We start from the raw sequence: 12,882 nt of genomic DNA on the forward strand, positions 1-12,882 counted from the left end.
GTAACGATGGGCATCACTATTTATAAATGCCAAAAAGAGAGTAAGAGAATAGATAAGTAGTGAGGTACTTCTCCAAAAGGTTTAACGAAATTTCTCAGAGCTCTGTTAAGAAAAGTAGAGCGGACACCCGCGTCCCGACCACTATGTTCAACACTAAGATCTTGCTACTTTCTGCTTCATCTACTTATGTACGCATAAGCTGCACTTATGGACTTCAAAGCTGCAGACATCATGACAGCTTACCTTTCTGTTCCGCATGGCATCCTAGAAAGATTCCCATCCATAACCACCATTATCACACTTTGGAAGAGTAACTAATTCTGTAATATTACCGAATACCGTTCCACATTCAAATTCCTCTCAATGCCTCCAAAGTACATACGTGGATGTCTTCTTGAGCTGGATGTTTTGGGGATCCGATCAAGGATCACGCACTGCATCTGATTATGTCTCGTTAGTCTCTTTGGATTGAAAGAGTCTCCCTGACCCTTTCTCTCTTTTTAAAAATGACATTGGCTTTTAGAGACCAGGCCAGTTGCCTTGGTGAATGCCCCACAGATTTCGCTGATTGATTTCTCCACTGAAGCTGTTCCTCTCTTCTGTATTTTCTGTAAACTAAAAGACTAAACGCTTGATTAAAACCATATTAAATATCCTGCCAAGACTATGCCCCAGTGCAACGTACGTACCTCACACTGCATCTCAGCAAGAGGCACACAATGTCACGCCTGGTGAATGGGGGTGAACAATCATTCCATTGTAAAGGTTACCTTTTACAGGGTCAGTGAGGAAGATGTCTGTGGGAGATTCTCTCGCACTGCACAAACTCCCAGTTTCCTTTGTGTCAAATGATCCTGGCATCCACTGATCATCTTTGCCTAGATGCCCTAGGGGTTACAAATTAGCAATTTTTCAAATTCTATCATTCCTCCTACATTTATTAGTGGACACTTTTCTGTAATAATCAGCCTTTCCACAACTGTGCCCACTAAAAGGGCAGGGTGGAAATTCTTCTAATTACAGAGTAAGGCGTTTGGGCAAGATTTGTCTCCAATGGTGGAAATGAGCTCAAGCCCCTTTCTCTTTTTCTGTATTGCTGTGGACAGATTTTTTTGTTTATTCGAATGTTGCCATCAGTCATAGTCGGTCTGTTTGATCATCAAATTACCTCAAATTTGGCCAAGGAGAAACCCTGCAGGCTAGCTTCTGGGACCTCTGACATCTCCCCATTAATCTTTGAGTATTTCCTTGTTTTCTGACACAAGAGGTCCCAGCCTCATCCTGGACACTTCAGGGCCCAGGTCTAGAACCAGCTGTCTCTCCAGGGAGTCCTGGTTCCTTGTGTGGGAAATGCTGGCACCATATCTGCTCATCTGTGGGGGGGTGCCATGGCTTCTGGACCCTCGGTGGACACAGCTAAGAGATATACAACTTCTAAAAAATAATGAGCAATACTTTCAATTCATATTTCTCATTATGGCAAGGTTTACACAAATTCTTGTTTTTATGGTCACCTCTTCTCTTAAACTGGGGGTTTGGGCTCTGGTATCTCCAATGGTTTCTTTTTGCCTTATCTTACAATATACAAAAACTGGATCCAAAATAACACCAGGATTACTAATAAAATTAATGAGCCATGTTTATAAGTTTTTGCAGGTCTTTGTCCTTAAACATATCCCACTGAAAACATACAGTCATAATTCTGCATTCACAAGTTTCTTGTAAAAATTATTTTCCCTGTGCGGTTACCAATTTGATATAAAGATGATTTCTGTTTTCAATTTCAGAATGCTTTTATTTTCTATTTTTGAATATGTAAATAATTTTACATTTATTCAAAAGTCAAAATTTCATAAAAAGGTGTAACAAAAGAAATGTTGCTTCCATCCCTGACTCTAGCATGTTCACTCTTGCCTCCAATTCATTTTATTAGTTTACGGTTTATCCTTGTAGTACTTCCCTTTGCAAAAAATAAGCGAGTGTGTGTGTGTGTGTGTGTGTGTGTGTGTGTGTGTGTGCGCGCGCGCGCAAGTTACTTCCCAACTCTTACACTGAATGTAGCGTGATATATGGTGTTGTGTACTTCCCTTTCCTTAACAGTCTGTTGGGGTATAGTACTTCAAATTTGTCAAACGTATCACTTATAATGCATATTGTACTATAAAAATACAAAGACACACTGGGGGCATTTAGTGTGAGAAATCTGTCCTGATAATTACTAAACCATGGGGAGATACTTCCTACCGACACCAATTTCAACATCTGCTACATAAAGCAAACATACATCATGTGTGTACAAAGCCGTCCTTACTTGGGCACCTCAAGTGTCTCATGCTGTCAGCTGCTGCCATGTGCTTTTCCAAAGGCCTCATACTCCCACAATGAGCATCTTCAAAATCTGGTACCACGTCAGAATTGACTTCTAGTGCTACATTATCTCTAGAAAAAACAATGTATCCACATATTCCAAATTGATAGAATTCCCCTCAATATTAATTCCTTTCTTCTACAGAGTTTGATTTTTTTCTTTGAACGCTTTCGTGTATGTAAAACATTTATATAGTTCCACTCCAGCATCAATTACCTGGTGGTCAGTAAGCTGTGACTCTGTAAATGCTTTTATACTTTTGTTGCACTCTGTGATTTTAGCCCTGTGACTGATTTCTCTGAGACAGAGGTTAGATTCATAGGTAGACGCTAATATACAGGACATTGTTAGGGCTGTCTCTCCACGTGAGTTCTTTGATATCTAGTACTGTATGACATGGATACCCCCCCCCCCGACATTCATTCCAGAGAGAGCCCACAAACCCCCGCCCCCTTGTCTTCTGATGCCAATTAAAGACTGAATTTCCACAGGAGAGGGTCTCCACATTATTAAAGTCATAAGGTTTCTCCTGGGTTCTCTTGGTGTGACAAAATTTGACTTCGCTCAGGAGGGTTTTCCATATCTGCTGCATCTTTAGGGTATCTCTCTTGTGTGAATTACCTGATGCTTTGTGAGAGTCAATTTCTTACAGAAGGACTTCCCACATTTGCTACATTCATAGGGCTTCTCCCCCGTGTGTGTGCGCTGGTGAACCGTGAGCGTCGACTTCATACAGAAGGACTTCCCACATCGCTTACACTCATAGGGCTTCTCCCCTGTGTGAGTTCTCTCATGATTAATGAGGTTTGACTTCACATAAAAAGTTTTCCCACATTCCTTACATTCAAAGGGGTTCTTCCCTGTGTGAGTTCTCTGATGGACAGTGAGGTGTGATTTCATACAGAAAGATTTCTCACATTCATTGCATTTATAAGGTTTCTCTTCTGTGTGAGTTCTCTGATGTATGGTTAAGGCTGACTTATAACAGAAAGATTTCCCACATTTGTTACATTCGTGGGGCTTCTCCCCAGTGTGTGTTCTCTGGTGTTCAATGAGGTGTGACTTCTGGAAGAAGGTTTTTTTACATTCCTTACACTCATAGGGTTTCTCCCCTGTGTGTGTTCGCTGATGTTTAGTGAGGTGGGACTTCTGGAAGAAGGTTTTCCCACATTTCTCACATTCATAAGGTTTTTCCCCCGTGTGTATTCTCTGGTGTTGACTGAGGGCTGACTTCATATAGAAGGATTTCCCACATTCGTTACATTTATAGGGTTTCTCCCCAGTGTGAGTCCTCTGGTGTACAGTTAAAGTTGACTTATGGCGAAAGGTCTTCTGACATTCGTTACACTCATAGGGCTTCTCTTCCGAATGTGTCCTCTGATGATCGGTGAGATTGGACTTCATGGAGAAGGCTTTCCCACATTCACTACATACGTGGGGTTTCTTTCCCGTGTGATTTCTCTGATGAATATTAAGAAGTGACTTCACGTAGAATGACTTCTCACATTCATTACACTTAAAGGGCTTCTCTCCAGTGTGAGTTCTCTGGTGTATGATGAGGGTTGACTTCATATGGAAGGCCTTCCCACATTTGTCACACTCATGTGGTTTCTCCCCTGTGTGCGTTTTCTGATGTTTAGTGAGGGCTGATTTTTTATAGAAGGACTTCTCGCATTCATTGCATCCATAGGGTTTCTCCCCCGTGTGGGTTCTTTGATGTACTATTAGGATGGAATTCATGGAGAAGGCTTTGCCACACTCGATACATTCATAAGGTTTCAAACCGGTGTGAATTTTCTGATGTTTAGTGAGGTTTGATTTCACACAGAAGGTTTTCCCACATTCCTTACACTCATAGGGTTTCTTCCCTGTGTGAGATACTTGATGGATAATCAGGGCTGATTTATAGCAGAAGGACTTCCCACAATCTGCACATTTATAGGGTTTCTCTTCTGTATGCTTCCCCTGGTGTACATGCAGGGCTGACTTATAGTAGAAGGATTTCCCACACTCATTACATCCATAGGGTCTCTCCCCTGTGTGTGTCCTCTGATGGTCAGCAAACTGTGACTTCTGTAAGAACGTTTTCCCACACTCATTGCATTTGAAAGGTTTCTCCCCCGTATGTGTTTTCTGATGTTTAGTTAAGTTCGATTTCACACAGAAGGATTTCCCACATTCCTTACACTCATAAGGTTTCTCCCCCGTGTGAGTCCTCTGATGATGATTGAAGTTTGATTTTGCGTAGAAGGATTTCCCACACTCCGTACACTGATAGGGCTTCTCTCCTGTGTGAATCCTCTGATGGACTTTGAGGGCAGAGTTATGACGAAAAGACTTGTTGCACTCACTGCACACATACAGCCTCCTTTCTGACTGTGTCCTCTGCTGACCAGGAGGGGCCAATTGAACGGGGGCTGTGTCACACTCACTAGGCTTCTCTCCTGGGTGAGATCCCGGAGGGTCTGTGGGTTGTGATTTCTGAAAAGTTTTCCCACATTTATTACTTTCACATGGTTTCTCTCCTGTGTGTATCTTCTGGTGCTGAGTCAGGTGAGACTCCTGGTAAAAACACTTCCCACAGTGACTACATTCAAAGGTTTTCTCTCCCATGTGAGTTGCAGGAGGTTGAGTGAGATGGGACTTCTTGCTGAAGTTATTCTCATTTTCATTACATTCTTGGGTTTTCTCCTCCACGTTAACTTTCTGATGTTTTAAGAGGACTGACTTCTCACACTCTTTGACCTCAGAGTGACTCTTCCTTGTGTGAGTTTCCTGAAAGACTTGGTGGGCTGACTCATCACTGATATTTCCCCCATGTTCTGTACAATCAGGGGATTTCTCTTCTGTTTGAGCCCTTGTAGGTGGAATGATGGCTGACTTATTAAGGAAGTTTTCTCCACATTCATCATCTTCAAAAAGTAGTCCCAAAGTTTGAATTTTGTGTTGCTCAGTAAGGTCCTGAGTCTGACTGAGGGATTTCCTGTCTTGGCTATGTGCGTCAGATTTCTTCCCAGTAGGAATATTTTCTTGATTATTATCAAAAAGAAATTTCTCACATGCAGTAATTTCATCAGAGTTCCTACTTGAATGACTTTTATCACTAATAACGGATTCTGAAACATTTTTCAAACTCTTTCCACATGAGTCATACTCACAGGGTATTTTTCTGCAAACACTCTCTCTCTTCTTAGTCAGAGATTTTTTGTTAATGAGTGAAACTCGCCACAAACATTTATCTTGGTTTTCCTGGCTTCTGTCTATAAGGTCATAAATAAGAAAAATTAAGTCTACTTTAAAGATGTTAACACATTTCCTATGATTACCAAGATCAAGATAATTAACACATCCATCACCTTATGTAGTTAACACAAGTAGACTGTGCGTGTGGTGAGAATGGTCAACATCTACTCTCAACAACTTTCCTCTGTTCTTACCGTCTTAGTCCCCATGCTGTGCATCACACCCCCAGAACTTGAATAAGTCATTTGTGAGAAAAAAAAAATCAAGCTGATCTAAGACAACCATAATAGCATTTAGTGCTAAAAGCAATGGAGAAAGAATGACAAATCCTTCAAGACTAAAAGTAAATCCCAATAGTTTCATATGTAGACAAAATGGTACTCAGGTGAAGTAACGCCAGTGAGTCTGAACATGCAAGAATGCAGGTAAATATTGTTTTCATGAATTCTTAAAGAACCTACTAGAAAATGAACTTCAATCAAGAAATGGTAGGGGTGCCTGGGTGGCTCAGTTAAGCATCCAACCTCGGCTCAGGTCATGATCTCACGGTTTGTGAGACTGAGCCCCATGTCAGGCTCTGTGCTGACAGTGCAAAGTGTGCTTGGGATTCTCCCTCTGCCTCTCTCTCTGCCGCTCCCCAGCTCGCTCTTTCTCTCTCTCTCAAAGGAAGGAAGGGAAGAAGGAAAGGAAAGGGAAGGGAAGGGAAGGGAAGGGAAGGGAAGGGAAGGGAAGGGAAGGGAAGGAAACAAGAAACAGTAAAATGTAATACAGCAGAAGACTGCTTCTGAGGACTGATTTGTTGAACTGGGAATCAAGCCTGGAATCAGGGCCTGGCTATGAGAATAGAATGAAAACATAAAGGACTTCAGATCTTAGAAGTATTCGATGTTAAATTATAAACGTCCCCAAACCGATCCTCTCCAACCCCCCAGCGCAGTAACACCTCCCACCACCATCATCATGTTGCTCAGATGGAACGCTTGCCTCCCCCCATCACATGCCATATCTGACTCAGCAGCCAATCCTCCTCTCTAAACACGCAGCCCCGCCTCCCCATGTGCACCAGCTCCTTATTCTAAGCCGCCATCACTTCTCATCTGAAGCAATGCAAGCATGTCTCCCCCACTGAAACCCAACAGCCCACACAGCTCACCATCTAGGCTAACCTGACTAGTGCTCTGCTGTCTTTATGACAGGACTTTACTCCTGCAGGAAACTCCTGCCCAGGAAGCTACAGATTGCAAATAATTTTAATGTTCAGTTCAGAAGCTTCCCCAAAACCCTTTTTTTTTTTTTAAATTTTTCAAATTATTATTTTAGAGAGAGAGTGCTAGCAGGGAAGAAGGGCAGAGGGAGGGAGAGAATCTGAAGCTGGCTCCACGCTCGGTGCAGGGCTCGATCCCACAACCCACAGTGATTGTGACCTGAGCCTAAATCAAGAGTTAGACGCTCAGCTGACTGACCACCTAAACACCCTTTCCCAGAAACCTTTAAAATAAACTGCTTAACTTTCCAATAAATAATAAACTTTTTCTCCAGGACTCTTCAATCCTTGTTGTGTTCACACATCCTGAACTATTACATTAGCATCCTTACCCAATGGTTATCGAGATCCTGTCTGAAACCATACCCTCAAATCCCACAAATAACCTGATTTTGTTCACCCACCTACAAGGCACTACTGAAACTGTCAGGGTGAGCAATAAATCCAAATGTGCCATATTGGCGGGTGATTCCGGCAGCGTGCTCGTGGGGCCAGCCCTGCATACGGTCTCTGTTTCTACTTTTAACCACCACACTCACACCCATCTCTGATCTTCTTGGACAGTAGTGGCCACGGAAATTCTTCTAAAATATTCTTTTGCAGAAATCTGTTAACAGCTGCCCATTTCACCAAAAATGGAGTCAAAGCCCTTACCATGCCCTGTAAAACATCATCTGGGCTCTGGCTGACTCTCTGAAGTCATCCCCTACCAGTGTTCCTCTCAAATGCATCCTTGCAGCCACAGTGGCCCCCAGAGCACTTCCAACAAACACCTGCCACAAGAGCACGGCCCAGGTATTCACTGTGCCTGGAAGCCCTAGAATCCACATAACATTCAATTATCTGCTCTAAGGTGGACCTCATCAAAAAGGTTTTCTCTGACCACCTTTTTTTTTTAATTTTTATTTTTTTAATGTTTATTTATTTTTGAGAGAGAGAGAGAGAGAGAGAGAGCGTGTGAATAGGGGAGGGGCAGAGAGGGAGACACAGAATCTGAAGTAGCTCCAGGCTCCAAGCTGTCAGCACAGAGCCTGACACGGGGCTCAAACTCATAAACCATGAGATCATGACCTGAGCTGAAGTTGGACGCCTAACCAACTGAGCCACCCAGGTGCCCAGGTGGGTGTCAGAGAGCACACCCCACTCCATCTGCTTTTAGCCTGCTTTAATTGTCTTCATGGGTCTTGTCACCACTTGATAGGTAAATTTTTTAGTTCTATCTATCTTCTCCTGCTAGCTTGTAAGCTCCAAGAGCTCAGGAAGATTGTTACATTTACTGGCTTATCTCCAACACCAAGAACATGAGTGGCACATAGTAGAAATATCTGCAGAAGAATGAATGAATGAATGAATGCACACGTAGGGGGGGAACATAAAAAGAAAATACACCACGAAAATGGAGGAAGATGCACACTAGAGAAAGAAACAGAAGACGCTAAGATGACGCAAGCAAGGGTTCAATACTGGGTATCAGGCAGAAAAGGACAGCACTGGTATTTACAAGTGATGAAGTAGGGCGATTTGGGTGATTGGAGGTCTGCTAGCTCACTGTTCAGCTACTTCCGAAGGCCTCAGGGCCCAAAATAGAACTACTGAGACACACACCAACCTCAGAACCGGCCCATCCGGGACCTGATTTCTGTGGGCTTCATTCTCCATAATGACTAACTCACCTTGATCACCCTGATCTGGGGATTCTCCCCTTGATGGCCACAGCTCTTCTCCTTGCTCCAACTTGAAGATCACCTCTGGTTTGGTGAGGCGACACCCTGTGAGTGGGATACAGGATAAAACTCCTCACGGGCTGCTTGGGTATCAGGGCCCGTGGAGGACGAGGAAGGTGCAGCTTCAGGAGCCACATGATAAAGGTGCCCATTTGAACCTTTCATTAGGGAGGCAGGAACACATCCTTTCTATGCCCAATGCGAACATCTTTGACCCATGAGATGTACACACATTATCACTAAACACTCCTTCAAGGGCCCACAAACTCTGGCAGCTAAGAACGAACAAAAGAAACGCATGCTATGAGACATTACACAGGGAACACCCCTCACCTACTGAGACTAGGTGGCTGTAGTTCTCCAGCATCACGTCCCGGTACAGCATCCTCTGTGTGCCTGTCAGTTGTAGCCACTCATCCCAGGTAAAGTCCACAGTCACGTCCTTGAATGACACGGATCCCAGACCAGTGCATTCCTGTTCACACCAAAGAGATCAGTATTAGGTGACATGAAACAGATATGTGAGAACTAACTCTTAACATGTTTACTCTGAGAGTTTACAACAAATATTATACATGTTGCCTACTCTGTATCTTGTTCTGTTTTTATTTTGTGGGGTAAACTGGTATGACAGGAAAACCCAGTGTATTAACTTATTAATTCAAATAAAAAAACTACACTTCCTACTGTGTTTCTGAAACTGTCCTACCCTGCCAAGAATATTAAGCTAAATCAGTCCTCTTTTCTTCCCCCTGCCCTTAAGGAGCTTAAGCCTTAGTAAGGAGACAAATCACATTTACAAACACTTACCCTGTAATACGGTATTATGAGAAGTGCATGGGAATCATGTACAGTTAGTGTTAAATAAGGGTAGACAATATGGTTCTATTGTGTATTGTCAGGTTGTGCTTCATCTAGCAGGGGATCTTTGTTAATGTGACACCACGACACAAGCAGAGTCAAGGAGGCATGACAAACACCCAGAAGTGTGACAGGAGAACGCGGTGTAGGACTCTAAGAAGATAAAGATCTGCAAAGGTGTTCAGGGATACATTACAGAGTGAGTCTGGGTCTTAGTCCTATAGCTGAGTGTCTCTAAAATACTGTACCCTCACCCTAGCAATAAATTTTTGAGCACCTCCAATTAATTTATTAATAAATAATATATACACCCTGTCAACCCATGCAATAATGATAGGCTTAATTTAACTTTTTTTTTCCCCCTGGCTAAAAGTTAAATGTAGACAATTGACTGTTTCCTTCCTACTGGAGCATCCTAGACCCTCTATAGGCGGGAGGTACAACACTCAAGATAATGAGGAGCCAGTAAGGATTGAAAGCAATCACTGTCACAGCTGCAATGTTTACACTGAAACACAAGACAGATCTCAAATCAAAAACTTCCGAAAACCCGACTTTAAAACTTAAGGTACCAGGAAAAGAAGAAGTTAAACCAAAACCCAGCTGAAAGAAATAATAAAATCAGAACAGAAATAAACAAAATAGAAAAACAACAGATAAAATGAAAATAAAAGCCGGTTTTTCAAAGAGATAAACAAAATGGATAAACTTTTACCTAGATGAACTAAGAAAAAACAGCAAAGTCTCAAATTACTAACATCGCTAAAGAATAAGGACATTACTCCCAATTTTGCAGAAATAAAAAGGCTTATAAGACATTACTATGAACTACAGTGTGCCAAAACACTGGAAAACCAAGAGGAAATGGATAGATTACCAGAAACACAAAACCTAGCAAGACTAAATCAGGAGGAAAATAGATGATCTGAACAGAACTGTAACTAGGAAGGAGACTGGGTCAGAAATGAGGAATATAGGGACAAACACAAGTCCAGGACCTCATGGCTTCACTGTTTCATTCTATCAAAAATTCAAAGAAGAGCTAAATTACAATCCTTCTCAAACTTTTCCAGAAAACTGAAGAGGACTGAACACTTCCTAACTCATTCTGTGAGACCAGCATCACCATGATACCAAAGCCAGAAAAAGACACTGCAAGAAAACTACAGACCATTGTCCTTTACGTACAGATGCAAAATCCTCAACAAAATTCTAGCAAACCAAATTCAGCAGTATATTAAAAGTACTACATACCATAACCAAGTAGTTTATGCCTGGAATGTGAAGATAGTTCAAAATATGAAAACCAATCAACATCATATACTATACATTGACTGAAGGAAAAAAAACCATACGATAATCTCAACTGATGGAGAAGCATCTGACAAAATCCAGTACCCCTTCTTCATGAAAAAACACTCAATAAACTGTGAATAGTAAGAACCTACCTCAACATAATAAAAGTAATACATGGAAAACCCACAGAAAACATCACATTCAGTGGTGAAAGAAAGTTTTTCCTCTAAGACCAGGAACAAGACAAGGATGCCCAATTTTCACCACTTCTATTCAATATAGTACTGGAAATTCTAACCAGAGCAATTATGCAAAAAAAAAAAAAAAAGAGAGAAGATATTCAAATCAGAAAGGAAGAAGTAACATTACAGCTATTTGCAAATAGTATGATCTTGTATGCAGAAAACCCTAAAGAGTCCACAAAAAAATTGAGCTAATAAAAGAATTCAGCAAAGTAGCAGGAAGGATACAAAGTCAACACGCAAAAAACAGTTCCATTTCTATACACTAACAACAATTTGAAATGGAAGTTATAAAAACAATCCCATTTACAATAACATCAAAAAGAATAAAATACTAGGAGTTAACAAAGGAGGTGAAAATTTGTACAATAAAAGCTACATAACACTGCTTAAAGAAATTAAAGACGTAACTAGATAGGAACACACCCCACATTCATGGATTGGAGGACATAACATTGCAAAGGTGTCAAGATGCTACCTAAAGCAATCTACAGAATCAACACAATCCCTATCAAAATCCCAATGATTTTTTTTTTTTTACAGAAATAGAAAAACTCTTTTTAAAATTCCCATGGAATCTCAAGGGACCCCAAATAACCCAAAACAATCTTGAAAAAGAAGAGCTGGAGGACTCATATTTCCTGACTGCAAAATTCACTACAAAGCTACAGAAATCAGAACAGTGTGGCACAGGCAATAGACAGACATATAGACAAATGGAATAGAGAGCCCAGAAATAAAACCTCACATACAAGGTCAGATAGTTTTTTGTAAAAGTGCCAAGACCATGAAGTGGGTAAAAGACAGTTTTTTTCAACAAATGGCACTGGGAATACTGGGTATCCACATGCAAAAGAATGAAGTTGGAACCCTATTTAACACCACAGACAAAAATTAAAGTGGATCAAAGACCTAAATGTAAGATTTAAAACTATAAAACTCTTAGAAAAAAACTTAAGGCAAAATCTTTATGACACTATACCTGGCTATAATTTTCTGGATAGGACATCACAACAAAAGCGTAGGCAACAAAAGAAAAAACTGATAAATTGAACTTCCTGAAAATTACAAAGTCTGTGCGTGAAAAGACACTCTCAACAGAGTAAAATGCAACCCACAGAATGGGCCAAAATATTTGCAAGTAATATATCTGATAAGGTGTTAATACCCAGAATACATAGAGAACTCTTAAAGCAAAACAACAACAAACCACAAACATCCAGTTCAAAAATGGGCAAAGGACTTCAGCATTTTCCAAAGAAGATACACAAATGGCCAATAAACACGAGAAGATGCTCAACATCACTGATCATTACAGAAATGCAAATTAAAACTACAATGAAATACCACCTTGCACCCATTAGGTTATGATAATACACACACACACACACACACACACACACACACACACACCCCCAAGTGCTGGAGAGGATGTAGAGATAGGGGATCCCCTGTGCACTGTTGGTGGGGATGTGAAATAGTACAGCCATTATGGAAGGGTGTGGCAGTTCTGCAAAAAAGTTAAAAACAGAATTACCGCATGACCCAGAAATTCTGCTTCTGGATATAGACCCAAAAGAATTGAAAGCGGGATTGTGAAGAAATGTTTGTACACCTGTATTTATAGCAGCATTATTCACAATAGCTATAATGTGGAAACAACCCAGGTATTCCTCAACAGATGAACAGATAAGCAAATGTGTTATATACACAAAATAGAATATTATTTATCCTTAAAAAGGAAGGATATTCTGACACATGCTATAATATAGATGAACCTTTAAGACATTAAGTTAAGTGAAATAAGCCAGCCACAAAAAGACCGATACTGTATGACATCATTTACATGAGCTAAATATATAGGAATATCAGACATAGATATAA

The 12,882-nt window shown here is 41.0% G+C and overlaps 1 protein-coding gene across 1 annotated transcript in view; it reads right to left on the bottom strand.

The window, feature by feature from the left end:
• LOC125153954 (zinc finger protein 268-like) overlaps window positions 1-12,882 on the bottom strand; it is a 35,060-nt gene that overhangs the window by 9,188 nt on the left and 12,990 nt on the right. The window contains exons 5-6 of the mRNA XM_047837494.1: window positions 8,933-9,074; window positions 8,549-8,644 (exon numbers count right to left, since the gene is read on the bottom strand). Of these exons, the coding sequence (XP_047693450.1) occupies window positions 8,549-8,644; window positions 8,933-9,074 (238 nt within the window). The remainder of the gene's footprint in view (window positions 1-8,548; window positions 8,645-8,932; window positions 9,075-12,882) is intronic.

Source organism: Prionailurus viverrinus, chromosome E3 (assembly GCF_022837055.1).
Source record: "Prionailurus viverrinus isolate Anna chromosome E3, UM_Priviv_1.0, whole genome shotgun sequence".
Taxonomy (NCBI): Eukaryota; Metazoa; Chordata; class Mammalia; order Carnivora; family Felidae; genus Prionailurus; species Prionailurus viverrinus.